This window comes from Symphalangus syndactylus, chromosome 22 (genome assembly GCF_028878055.3).
Source record: "Symphalangus syndactylus isolate Jambi chromosome 22, NHGRI_mSymSyn1-v2.1_pri, whole genome shotgun sequence".
NCBI lineage: Eukaryota > Metazoa > Chordata > Mammalia > Primates > Hylobatidae > Symphalangus > Symphalangus syndactylus.
Genome location: NC_072444.2, coordinates 59230986 through 59244032, shown reverse-complemented (window position 1 = coordinate 59244032; position 13047 = coordinate 59230986). Strand labels below are relative to the sequence as shown.

General features: G+C 48.4%; 1 protein-coding gene across 10 annotated transcripts in view; it reads right to left on the bottom strand.

Annotated features, from left to right (window-relative positions):
- The window catches only part of MGAT5 (alpha-1,6-mannosylglycoprotein 6-beta-N-acetylglucosaminyltransferase), a 324876-nt gene that overhangs the window by 8603 nt on the left and 303226 nt on the right, over positions 1-13047 (bottom strand). For all 10 annotated transcript variants that reach the window (XM_055261073.2, XM_055261074.2, XM_063631000.1 and 7 more), the window contains one exon: positions 4127-4284. In XM_055261073.2, coding sequence (XP_055117048.1) covers positions 4127-4284 — 158 coding nt within the window. The remainder of the gene's footprint in view (positions 1-4126; positions 4285-13047) is intronic.

Genomic DNA, 13047 nt, shown 5'->3' with positions numbered 1-13047 from the left:
AACCAACTCCCTGGCGCCAGTGTCTTCTAAGCCCCCAGGGAGCTCTCCCTTTTACTGGCATGCATATGCCCATCCCGCAGCCTGAGCAGTCAGGAAGGTGACTCCATTATCCTTGTGAGCAAAGGTCATCAGTGAGGCAACGCAGCTTTCCCCAATCGCTAGAGCACATGGAGACCAGAGAGCCTCTGCAGCCCAGGATCCTCAATCCCTGGGCGGTCCCTGCCTTTCCAGGGGGTGCACGGTGCTGTGTCTGCCTCTCTGTCCCTGCCTTGTCTGTCTCACAAACACCCACATCCTCCTGCTCAGAGACCCTACCGCAGTATGCCATCTTCCTTTCTTCCTAGCTTCTTACAAGATGGGAGTTAAAGTTTCTGGGCCCATCAGGTCTCAGTTTACAATTTATAGCTCTTGAAGAATAAAAAGAGGCAAAGCCCCCTCCAATGGGGCTGGCCCCACTTCCTCACCTGAAGTCACAGGCACTGGGCTGAGAAGCCACCAGTCCCTTCCTGACACAGACCTATAATGCACAGGACAGGATGCGCTGGACGGGAGGTGAGTGCTGCTGTCTCACCTGCTGCTCCTGCCCCTCCCTCCTGCCCCTTCCCTGGAGTGCCTTCCCTCCCTCAGCCCCCTCTCTTGAGGGCTCTGTTCATTCCAGCTCTGCCTCACCAGGTCCCACCTGGCGAAGACTCCACTGGGCTGCTCTGAGTGCAGCGGGAGTATTACCAAATCAGAACCTTCTACCAAAAAGTTCAGAGTCTTGCCAGAGTCCCTGGATGACTTCTGCCCTTGGCCCTGCCTGATGGGGCTGGGGCCACTGTCTTCCCCAGCAACATGGTGTGGGGCTGAGCAGGTGGCCTACTAAGGGTCACCTTCCCTCTCTCAGGTACCAAAGCACTCACAGTCTAGACTGTACTGCTTAGAATTCTTCGCACAGAGCAACCCCAGTTGCCAATAATTTAACATTTTAGAAGAAAGAATTTTAAGAGGTAGCAAAATTACAAACTGGGCAGGAACACATGCTCCTGTGTATGGAACTAAGGTCCTCTCCACTGGGCCCCACTGGAATGGACCCTGGCACTTCCTGGAGCCTCCATCTTCCAGTCTCCACCCCAGTCTGGGAGAAGACTTGTCCGGACGATGTGAGTCGCACCTGCATCATGCGTGCTCTGTGGTGGCCTCTTCAGTGCTTAACTGCACCCTTGCACCCTGCATGCACAGGAACTCGACGCTGGTTTCCTGAATGGCCCTGATTCAAGACAACACAGGACACTCCAAAGGGTTCCCCTGATGTGATATACTAAAGTCATACTATAGAGTGAGGACAGCTGGTTCTTAAATGCTATGGATACCCAAAGACTGAAAAAGGAACTTAAACTTAGCTCAAAGCAGGCTCCAAGTTGGAGATGCAAAGCCAGCACTGGCTTACAGGAACTGCTAATTGCTAACTGGCTATGAATATGGATGGGCCAGGATCACCTCCACCCTGAGGAGGCACTCAATAGACTGCCAGATAGCTGGGGTTTTACAACATTATCAGTATTTACAAATGCATGAACAAGTTATTCAGCAGGGGTCTTATGTTCAGAGAATTAATTTCAGACGGCTTTATTGCAAAATTAGCATTATTCCAGCCTCCTGCTAAGAAAGCTCGCATCTCTACAGTGGGGTAGGCGGTGGGGGTGGGGTCAAGCGATCCCATGGCACAGGGCCTGGCCTCAGGACAACCCCATGTTAAGTCCTTTTGCTCTCGTGAACTCTGCATGGATACGGACGTGGGGAGGGGCCAGGGCTGGGGCTGGCTTATCCGTCTTGGCTCAGTGGCCTCGGGCCTACTCCACTGCCCAAAGCTCTCTGGAAGAAAGGGGTGTTCTACTCTGTCTTTGGCAAGGGCTGTTCATTATCTTACCCATCACCTAGGATATCCCCATTTTACAGATGAGAAAACTGGCAGAACCGAGGGAAGTGGCCATTTGTTCTTTCTCCTTCCTGCCTTCCTTGACCTGGACCCTGGCCTGGAGATGGCCTGCCTTTGTAGGGCCCCATGCTAGCTCTGAGCCAGACCCTGATCACAGTCCCTGGGCCAACAGCCCTGACTCCTGCCTGGCCAGGAAGGAAGCCGTGCTGTGCAGGAGTCCCATTTGGTCCCATTCCCAGGATGCGGCTTCTCGTATCTCTTATTCCATAAGTGGGCTTATGCAGACAGTCCCTAGTCTGTAACTAGTGAATTCTGACTTCCGAGGCAGACTCAGGGTTCTCAAGAAGCCACCTTACTCCAAGAGCTATATGCAAAAGGAGTGCGTGGAAAGGCCCTCACAGAACCCTACAATTCAAGATTTGCGCTGTGGAACTGGAAGCTTCTGGTACCATCACAGGCTTTCCAGGCATCCCGGACCACCATCCCCTCCTAAAGCTTGTCTGGCGGCAGAGCAGGGTGCCGGCCCAGGCCCCCACTTTTGGCCTATGCTTTTGTTTTCATGATGGAATCAGGGCAGCTTCTGTGCCTGGGTCTTCTCATAAAAAGAACAGGAAAAAAATAGCATCACCAGGGCCGGGCATGGTGGCTCATGCCTGTAATCCCAGCACTTTGGGAGGCCTAGGTGGGCAGATCACCTGAGGCCAGGAGTGTGAGACCAGCCTGGCCAACAAGGTAAAACCCTGTCTCTACTAAAAATACAAAAGTTAGGTGGGCATGGTGGCATGCAGTTATAGTCCCAGCTATTTGTCCCAGGCTGAGGCATGAGAATCGCTTGAACCTAGGAGGTGGAGGTTACAGTGAGCCAAGATTGTGCCACTGCACTCCAGCCTAGGCAAAAGAGCGAGACCCTGTCTCAAAAAAAAAAAAAAAAAAGAAAAAAAAAAGGCATAGCTCACACCCCTATTCATGAGAGCTTCCCTGCATCAGGCAGGACACAAGAGGCCACACACTCTCCCTACAAAGGGTTTTACACCACACTTAAGGATAAGACGACTCACAGGAAACAGGCCAACTCAGACCATGGTGCACACAAATAACAACAGTGGCCAACAGCACTAACAGGGCGTGAAGCCAGAACAGGGACAGGTGAGCCCTGAGCCCCAGGTCCACTCCACTTCCTAAACATCCTCTTCAAGCCTGGAATGGTACACCTGCTAGATCGAATATCTGGAGTTGGGACAGCAGGGTCTTATTATTTGTAGGCTAGTCTCTTGGAGAAAACACCTATCAGAGCTACTAAGGTGGTGGGTGGGTGGGGAGGCTAGATAATTATGCAATATGTGGACCATGGTGGGGTGTGATAAATATTGAGAGAATGGATTCAGGCCTGTCAAAGGTCATAGGTGAGAGGCCAGAAGAAACCTCACGTGGAAATTTCGGAACTGCAAATGCCCAACTCAAAATGCCAATGCAAAGGGAAAGGAAAGGTGCCACTAAGTAATGCAAGCACAAGGTAAGAAATTCAAGGAAGGTGCCTCCCCAGTGCAGCCCTGGGCCAGCATTCCCAGTGCCACACTTACCTCATTACCAAGGGACCCCGCAGACTCAGGTCTGCTGGGGCCTGAGATGCACCATGTGTCAGTGACCTAGAAGAAAGTGCAAAGGGAATAGGCCACAGGAGAAGGCTGCTCTTGGAAATTGTTGTGGGCAGTTTTGTGCCAGCTCCTTCTCCATGTTTCTCATTCCTTTCTGACTCCAGGGTTGAACACTGTCACTCGCCACCAGCCCCTTGCACTGCTCAGACTCTGCTGGGGGCCTGGCTGCCAGCAGTGGTCTGAGGAGCTGGTCCACCTGTACCTGTGGCTCTGTGCCCACCTCTACTCCCACTGTTCTTGGAGTCAACATTAGCAAGCTGAACACCTCCCACAATCTTCAAACCCAGATACAGCTTTATTTATGCAAATACAACAACCCCATTCAAATTCTAAACACATCATCATGCCAGGTGGCTTCATCTCACGCAACAGAAACAGTAACAACACTGGGCTAACTCTCTGGGGGGATCCTGCTGCAACCTACTCCCCTCCCACACCTTATCCCCAGTGCCCAGCAGCTTGGAAGCGGAAACCTGTACCTCTCACCTGACTACCCCACAAGGCCAGCTGGAGTCTAGGGGCTGAGTCCCCACCTCCACCCCAGGGCACTTACTTCAGCATGTCCTTGTCCTTGTTGAGGTGCTGGAAGAAAGAAGGCTCGCAGATGAGCTGGCTCTCCTGGCACACCTGCTTGCAGGACTGCCCGGGCTCAGCGAGCTTGACCTGCAGGGCGCTGAGGGGTGGCCACATCACTTGCCCATGGCAGAAGTCCTAGAACGACAATGAGGCCATCAGCCACAGGTCCAAGGATACAGCTGGGGATCCCCAGCCCTGCCAACCACCCTGGCAATGGAGGCGGCACATTGGGAGAGCACAGGGACGGGGAAGAGTTGGGAGCCACACAGATGGGCTGGATTGGGGCTCAGCTGGATTATGCCTTCAGGCCAGGTCTTGACCTCCCTAACCACCAGCTTACTCAACCTCAAGACGGGGACCAACAGCAGTGCCTTCCACAAAGGGCTCCAGGATGAGAGGTCATACTTGTGATGAGCTTGGCACCATGCCTGCCCGTGAAGGGTGGCTATTCTCAATCATCACCATCAACACTTACGCAGCCAGGCTATTTAGAGCTTCTGCTCTTCAAGGCCCTTCTTCAGACCAGCCTCCACCAGCTGGTCTGTTCTCTTCTCTGATTCCAAAGGCACTGTGTCTACCCTATCTTGGCAGTTACCTAATACGACACTGTTTCACGAGCGCTACTTTTATCTCAATGGCAAGGTTCTGACGCTGTGAGGTGAAGATCATGCCAAGGAGACTGCAGACACTTCTGATACCACCTTATATGGTGCTGTGTCCTTGGTAGGGACTCAGTGCTGGTTGGTTGAAAACAAATACAGTAAGTCCTCACTTAGTGTCGTCAATAGTCTCTCAGAAACTGCAACGTTAAGTGAAATGACAATATAAAGAAACCAATTTTACAACAGGCTAATTGATATTAACAAGAGTTAAGTTCCTATGGCACATTTCTTGGCAAAAAACATCACCAAACTTCTAAATAAAGACCCAAAACACTTCTAATATTAAACACTGAAACAAATGTGAGCTATATACACATTTAAGAAAGATGAATAAATACAAGTAACATAAATTATTTACTCAGGGAACATCACACACCAGGGACTGTTGTGGGGTGGGGGGAGGGGGGAGTGATAGCATTAGGAGATATACCTAATGCTAAATGACGAGTTAATTGGTGCAGCACACCAACATGGCACATGTATACATATGTAACAAACCTGCACATTGTGCATATGTACCCTAAAACCTAAAGTATAATAATAAAGTAAAATAAAAAAAGGGGGGAAATTGTGAATGTAATTAATGTCATTGAACTGTACAATTAAAATGGGTTAGAGTGTCCAATTATAGGTTCCGTATGCTATGCTAATTTTTAAAAAGTAACATACACTAAGATCACTGAATTTTAAGTGTTAGATTTTCTAGTGTGCAAATTATATTTTAGGAAAGCCTGTTTTTTTTAACAAAAGTGATCTGTATGGGCTATTCAGTTTCAGTAGCAGAGTAAAGGTAAATAAGATGTAAAATTGCATCAACATTAAACTCAACTTTATCAAAGCCCAGGAAACAAGTGCCTGGACTGATCTACCCACAGGAGTAACTGCTTCAAGCTGCCACCATGGGAATGGACTGCTGCTCCTCTGCCTTTCTTGGCCTAAACTCTGAACCAGGAAACATCCAGCAACAAAACATGGATTTGCTTTATTACAATGTGGCACCCAAAACTGAACTGAGTCTTTTCGAAATGGTGATGTAACCAGTCCAAAGTCTGACTCATTCCCACTCTCACTCATTGATCCAACCAGTGGGTATTTATTGGGCATCAACTGGCACAGTCCTCTGCTTCATGCCACGGGAAGCAAAGGACATAGCAGCTGAGATACCACCTTCCAGGAGTCTTTGCTGGAGATGTCTAAGTAGCAAATGAATGGGAAACATCTGTTTTAATAAATCTTGACAATCACACACACACACAAAATTATTTACTCAATTTTTGGTGAATCAGTGAGTGATCGCAGTTGTAGTCGTGGTGGGTTCAATCAAGGAATACACGTTTGTGAAGTGAGAATCGTAAGGAGTGCCTCCTCCCACCTCGTAATTCACTATCAATCAATCACTAACATGGCACCGCAATCAGGCCTGCCTCCACCAGCTGGTCTGTTCCCTTCTCTCTTGATTTCTTGCATGTGTATGATTATCGTAGACTTTATGAAGTTTTATTGTACAATAATTTGTATCGATTCATTTGTTTTCGAACCCTCTTATTCCAGCTCAGGGTTGAGGGTGGCTGGAGCCTATCCTAGCAGCTCAGGGTACCAGGCGGGAAGCAGCCCTGGATAGGACACGGTTCCATCGTGGGGTGCATTCACACACACTCCCACTCACTCATGGTGGGACCATGTAGACATGCCAATTCACCTCAGGTGCCCAGCTTTGGAATGTGGGAGAAAACCAGAGTCCCTGGAGAAAACCCATGAAGACACAGGGAGAATGGGCTGACTCCATACAGACAGTGGGCCCGGCCAGGAATCGACTTTCTTCATTCTCAACATTGTAGCAAAATGACATTATTTGAGGATCTTCTGTACAACATTTCGTATATTCAAGAACTGGAGAAATAGAAGTCTACGTAGCATGTGATAGGATGAGCAGGAATATGGCACCCCCTACCAAGAATGTGTGTTAAGTGCTCCGAGTGGGGCAGAGCCAGTTGACCCTGGGATCTAGAGGGAATAGAGGAAACCGGCAGGTCTAAGGAGGACTCGGGGGTGTAGAGAGGGTTGGAGGACTGCCCCTGAGAAGTAACATGGAACATGGAGTACCAGCACGAGGAGTGGTAAGGAGATGTACTTTTCAATGTGTGTCCTTCTAGAGTATCCTACTTTTCCTCACGTTTCCTTTCCAGATCTGTGTGGAGGAGGAGTTGATCAGTAATCTCAGAGCCCAGGGCTCCTAGCACTGACGCAGGCCGAGGAAATGTTTCTATCCTTCCCTTGTCTGTCATGTGGAATGCCACCACAGGGATATGAGGGTCTCATGCTGCCAGGCGGGTCCCTTGGCATGGAGGTGGGTGTAGCACCAGAACAGAGGCTGGCCCAGAGCTGCATCCATGGGGCATACTGTTGCCATTTTTCTTTTTCTTTTTTTTTAACCTTGTGCTTGTATATATATATATTTTTGAGATGAAGTCTTGTTCTGTTGCCCAGGCTGGAGCACAGTGGTGCAATCTCAGTCCCCTGCCTCCTGGATTCACACAATTCTCCTGCCTCAGCTTCCTGAGTAGCTGGAACTACAGGTGTGCATCCCCACACCCAGCTAATTTTTGTATTTTTAGTAGAGACGAGGTTTCGCCATGTTGGCCAGGCTGGTCTCGAACTCCTGACCTCAGATGATCTGCCCACCTCGACCTCCCAAAGTGCCGGGATTACAGGTGTGAGCCACCGCACCTGGCCCTGTGTTACTTTTAATGAGCCAAAAGACAGTAAGAAAGAGCAAAGCAAAACCCACCGAAGGCTCTGTGGGCAGCTGGCCCTGAGAGCACATCCTGCCTCTTGCTTTTACCAGCTATGTGAGCCTTTGGGCAAAATACCTAACAGCCTGAAGCCTTAGTTTTCTCATCAGAAAAAGGAAGATGATGATACTGATGATTTCTTAGGGTTATTGCTTCTTCCCATCTGCTTGGAGGAAATGCTGAGAAAGGCATTGCCTGCTGAGAAAGGCAACTGTAGGTTACTCCCAGGTTACTTGGTGCTAGCTTCTCTTAGAGTCTCCTTAAATCAAGGATCCTGATTCCAACAAGGCAGGCAAACCCACTGCTGCCCTCCACTCATGTGTTCCTATGATGAGGGCATTCGACTACTCTAGCCCGAGTGAGTTTTGGTGGTTAATAAGCAAAATGCTTCACTGAAGAGTCAGCAGGAAACCTAGAACTTGGATTCCTATCAGCTGCAAACAGAATTCCAAGAAGGTCTAATAATTCAGAGATGAAAAGAAACACATTGGATTATTGAGGGATATTAGGATGCAGCTTACTCTTCTGAAAATGATGCACAGTGGGTGAGTGGGTAAGCAGAGTGTCCCAGGACCCATACAGCCCTGGGCACCACCAGAGACAGACAACTAGACAGAAGACCCCTCAAATGACTCCTTATATTCATGGTGATTTTCATCACAATCCAGGCCCCTGTTAAGCCATGGGTGGCAAAGTAACTTGAGTCTGAATGCCGCTACTAAGGCTGACAGCATGACTGTACAGACCTGTGAGACCCTGAATGGGGGCACAGTGATCACTGGTGGCCGTTGCTTTCTTAGGTGACAGGAAACCTGCTGGCTGGCCTTTGACACTCTGCCCATCCCATGGGACAGTTGTCATCAGACAGGAAGAATGAAAGCACACAGCGATCAGTGGAGTTACTGATGGTCAGAGCTGAGCAGGGGCATGGGCACTGGAAAAGGGAAAGTGATTTTTGGTTGTTTTTCTGGTTGGCTAATGCAAGCAACTTTGTTTATATAGGTTGAATATCCCTTATCTGAAATGCTTAGGATGAGAAGTGTTTGGATTTTTTCAGATTTTGGAATATTTACATATATAATAAGCTATCTTTGGGATGAGACCCAAATCTCAACATAAAATTCATTTATGTTTCATATATATCTTAAACATGGAGGCTAAAGATTTTTTTTACAATATTTTAAATACACTTGAACATTACACAAAGTTAAAGTACTTTTATGTGTGAAACTTTCCATGGTAGTGTCATGTTGGTGCTCGAAAAGTTTCAGATTTTGGAGCATTTTGGATTTTCAGATTAGGGATACTTAACCTATAATTTTTTTTTTTTTTTTTTGAGATGGAGTCTCGCTGGGTCACCCAGGCAGGAGTGCAGTGGCATGATCTTGCCTCACTGCAACCTCCCTCTCCCAGGTTCAAGCAATTCTCCTGCTTCAGTCTCCTGAGTACCTGGGATTACAGGTACATGCCATCACACGCAGCTAATTTTTGTGTTTTTAGTAAAGACAGGGTTTCGCCATGTTGGCCAGGCTGACCTTGAACTCCTAGCCTCAGGGGATTCGCTTGCCTCGGCCTCCCAAAGTGTGGGATTACAGGTGTAAGCCACCATGCCAGCCCGCTCAATCTATAATTCTTTAGGAGCCACTGGGTCACTTTTGCAGCCTTTAAATTTTATAATAAAGAGATTTTAAAATCCACATACAACAAATCATGTGACTGAACAGAAAAGATAAGACAATTGGGAAATCTAGACCAGATCACATCATTTACATCAGAAGAGGCCAAGTGGGAATGTTTCTCTCACCATCTTGGATTTGGCTTGACCCAGTCCTGGGTTAGGCTGGGGAAAGGAAGACCCACGAAGGCTGAAAGCTCCTGTTTAGGCTTTCATGGCTTGCAAGAAAACTGTGGAACATCTCTACTTACATGACACCTACAAACAGAGCTGAGGGCAGTATCTCTGTACCTACTGAGTTTGGAGACTCTTTAGAAACTTGGCTTCTTATTCATGCTCAGCCTCATGGCGTACAGGAAGCAGCACAAAGGTTAACACTGAAGAGAGGCCGGGAAGGGTGGCTCATGCCTGTAATCCCAGCACTTTGGGAGGCCAAGGTGGGCGGATCACCTGAGCTGAGGAGTTTGAGACCAGCCTGGCCAACGTGGTAAAACCCAATCACTACTAAAAATACAAAAAAATTGGCTAGGCGTGGTGGCATGCGCCTGTAATCCCAGCTACCTGGGAGGCTAAGACAGGAGAATTGCTTGAACCCGGGAGGCAGAGGTTGCAGTGAGCCGAGATGGCGCCACTGCACTCCAGCCTGGGCGACAGAGTGAGACTCCGTGTCAAAAAACAAAACAAAACCCTGAAGCTAGGGCAGAGTCTTGCTTTGTTTGACAAGGAGGAAGTGATGAGTGATGTGGCGAAGGAATGTGCTTCATGTCAGAAACAGCAGATTGGGAGCCTTGCCCCACCACTGTGGTGCTTTGGGCGTGTTACTCAGTCTGGTCTCATCTCCTGCTTGTCGGCAGAGAGTGAGGCTAACAGATAGTAAGACATGGAGCTGAGCAGAATGCTGGCACATGGCTCCATAAATGCTCCTTTTCCACCTGTTAGCCCTTCTTGGAAGACCTGCCTGTGCCCCATAGAGCTTCCAAGGTACTGCATCGGAGACATCTGCAGAATCTGGGGCAGCCCTAGATGAATGGACGTCTTGCACCTCAGCCCCAGCAGGGCAGGATGGCACCGCAAGGCCCAAACCATGGGAGATGTCCTTAAAGCTGAACTGCAGGGCTGATATGCCCTATTTGTTCATTTCTTTGTAAACTACAGCAGCCTCCCCTCTCGAGGTCCCCCTCAACGGGTGTGCTTAGTTCAATCCTGCACATGAACACTGGAGCTCCAGGAACCCTTTCTGGTGCTCCCCAGGAGCATGGTCTAGCATCCTCTCAGCAGTCTGTTTTGGGGGTCAACAGAATCAGGAATAGTAAAAATAGCAGCAGGACCTTCTCAAAGCTTGCTGCCACCTGGAGTGTCTAAAGGTGATCACACTGAACAGAGGGAGGCCTGAAGGTGGCAGGAGAAAGCTGGGGATCTGGGTTAGGATTCTGGCTCCCCGCTGTGGGACTTCATAGATGTCTCTTCAGCTCTGCCTGCTCTCACACATAAAATGAGGATGATGCCATCTGTCCTTCACTCCTTATCTAATTCCTGTGAGAAGAAAATAAGGTGACTGATAAGAAAGAGATGTTAAAGATAATGTTCCAAGGTTGACTGTTCTTTCCTGCAAGGGTCTGGAGGTAAAAGTTGAGTTGGTTGATTACATATGATAATTCACCTACATCCACAAGATCCACCTTTTGGCCCAGCTGCTTTTAGGGCACAACTGAAATGGAAGCCCCTGTCATAGCCTCTTCTCTCCCGTAAGTGCCAGTCCCATTGGGTGCTCAGAGAAGGATGGGCTCTCTGAGCCCAGTCCCATTGGGTGCTCTGTTTCATTCAACTGCAGCACAGGCTAATAAGGCAGTGCCAACTTGCCTTATCTCCTGACCATAAGTACTCATTCCTTCATTCACTGAACAAACAACTTGCTACTAGGCAGAAAAGCATAAGGGCTCAGAGATCAGACTGCCTGGTGGACTCTTACCTCCTCCGCTTATTAATCATAATGTGTAACGTGCTCAGAAAAGCGCCTCACACAAAAACACCATCTGCATGTTGGCTGTCACCATGACTACGTGCAATCTGGTCCCTGGAGTGTGGGGGAAGGGATGATGAAGCAGAGGAAGCACAAACGCCTGCCTTCATAGGGCTTGCATTCAGTGAGGGAGACAAAAAAACAATGGATACGTCAATATATATAGTACATTAAAAGGCGGTAAGTACTCTAGAAAAGAACGAAGTGAGACTGTTGGCAGAGATGATGTCCTGATAAGGCATCACTGAAATGGCGGCAGCTGGGAAAAGACATGAGGAAGTAAAGAAGTGAGCCATAAGAGCATCTGGGAGGAATATTCTAGGCAGAGGAACATCTAGATCAGAAGATTTGACAAGGGAGTACATTCCAGGGGGAGCAGGCGCTTCCAGGTAGCTTGGCAGAGTGTGTATATTATGGGTCAGAAGTGATGGGGTTCAGGAGGGCCCTGGGAGTCAGATCTTCGGGGTCTAATTGAATGCTCTAGCTTTTCCTTGAAGTAAGATGGAAGACACTGGAAATTTCTGGGAAGAGGGGTGATGGGATCTGCATGCTGGGAACAGAATGCAGGAGCAAAGCAGCAGCAGAGAGACAGGAAGCTGCCGCAACAGCACAGGAGAGAGATACGGGACTGAGACCCTGAGACAGGGCATCTCTGTTCAACAAACCCCCATGAAACACTCATGTAAGCTGGCTTTGAAGGTTTCCTCATTCATTCAGTACTTTACAAATGACTATTAAAGTCTCCCACTGGGTGCTGGAATTACAAACATGAAGGAGACACAGTCCCTGGACTCAGAGGTTCAGTGCGCAGTCTAATAAGAGAGGCCAATGCTAAAAAATTACCAAACAGTACAAAACAAATGCCCAAATAGGATGCGCAGGCCACTTGCAGAAAGGAAAAGATTAACTCTAGGATAGGGGTAAGTGGTGGTAGCAGTCAGAGAAGGCTTCCAGGAGACAGGGAAGGCCATCTGGGTTTTGTAGGCTGCATAGAATTTAGCAGCTTACCTCTAACATGGCGCTTTGCAGATAGTTGGTGCTGGGAACAGACTGCAGGAGCTGCCCAACTAAACTGAATGTTTTTTGCATCTTGAGGCTTTGACAGTAGCAGAAGTAGAAAAGGAAACTATTCTAACTCAACGAGCTCCTATGCAGCCAGAATGAGATATAGACAGTAATTTCCAATCTGGTTAACAAGCCCGCTTAGAGCACAGAACATCTGCATCCTTCCCTAACAATTATTTCAACCAGACACCAAATTTCTCTAAATGTGCTTGACTATCCTGAAATTTCCATGCAGTAGCCATAAACCAACAAAAAGTCTAATAACCAGCCAATTTATGAGATGGAACAATGTTCTAAACAAATGAACACAGCCAACCCTGAAGAAGAGGTAAGAGCACCGCCTTTGTAAAGAAGGCTAATTAGCAGCCTGGGGAAAACACCATAAAAATATAGAAGGAGCCAGAGAAGGGGAGGAGAATGCTCCCTGGGAGAAGCGCTAGGTAGCAGGGCTGGCTTGTTCACGCCCTCTTGGTTTGCTGGGCCAGGGGAAGGGTCACTTGTTCAGAGCAAAGCAGAGGAGTGGTAACAGAAGGGCCAGTCAGGGAGGGCTGAGTGGTTGTATGAAGGGGGTCCAGAAACCCCTCACCCCACCCACTGCAGCCAACTCTTTCACAGAGTTACTAATAAGCCCATGGAAGTTCGGTGCAAGTGAGTTTTGGTGGGAACCCACATTGTCTGGAACCA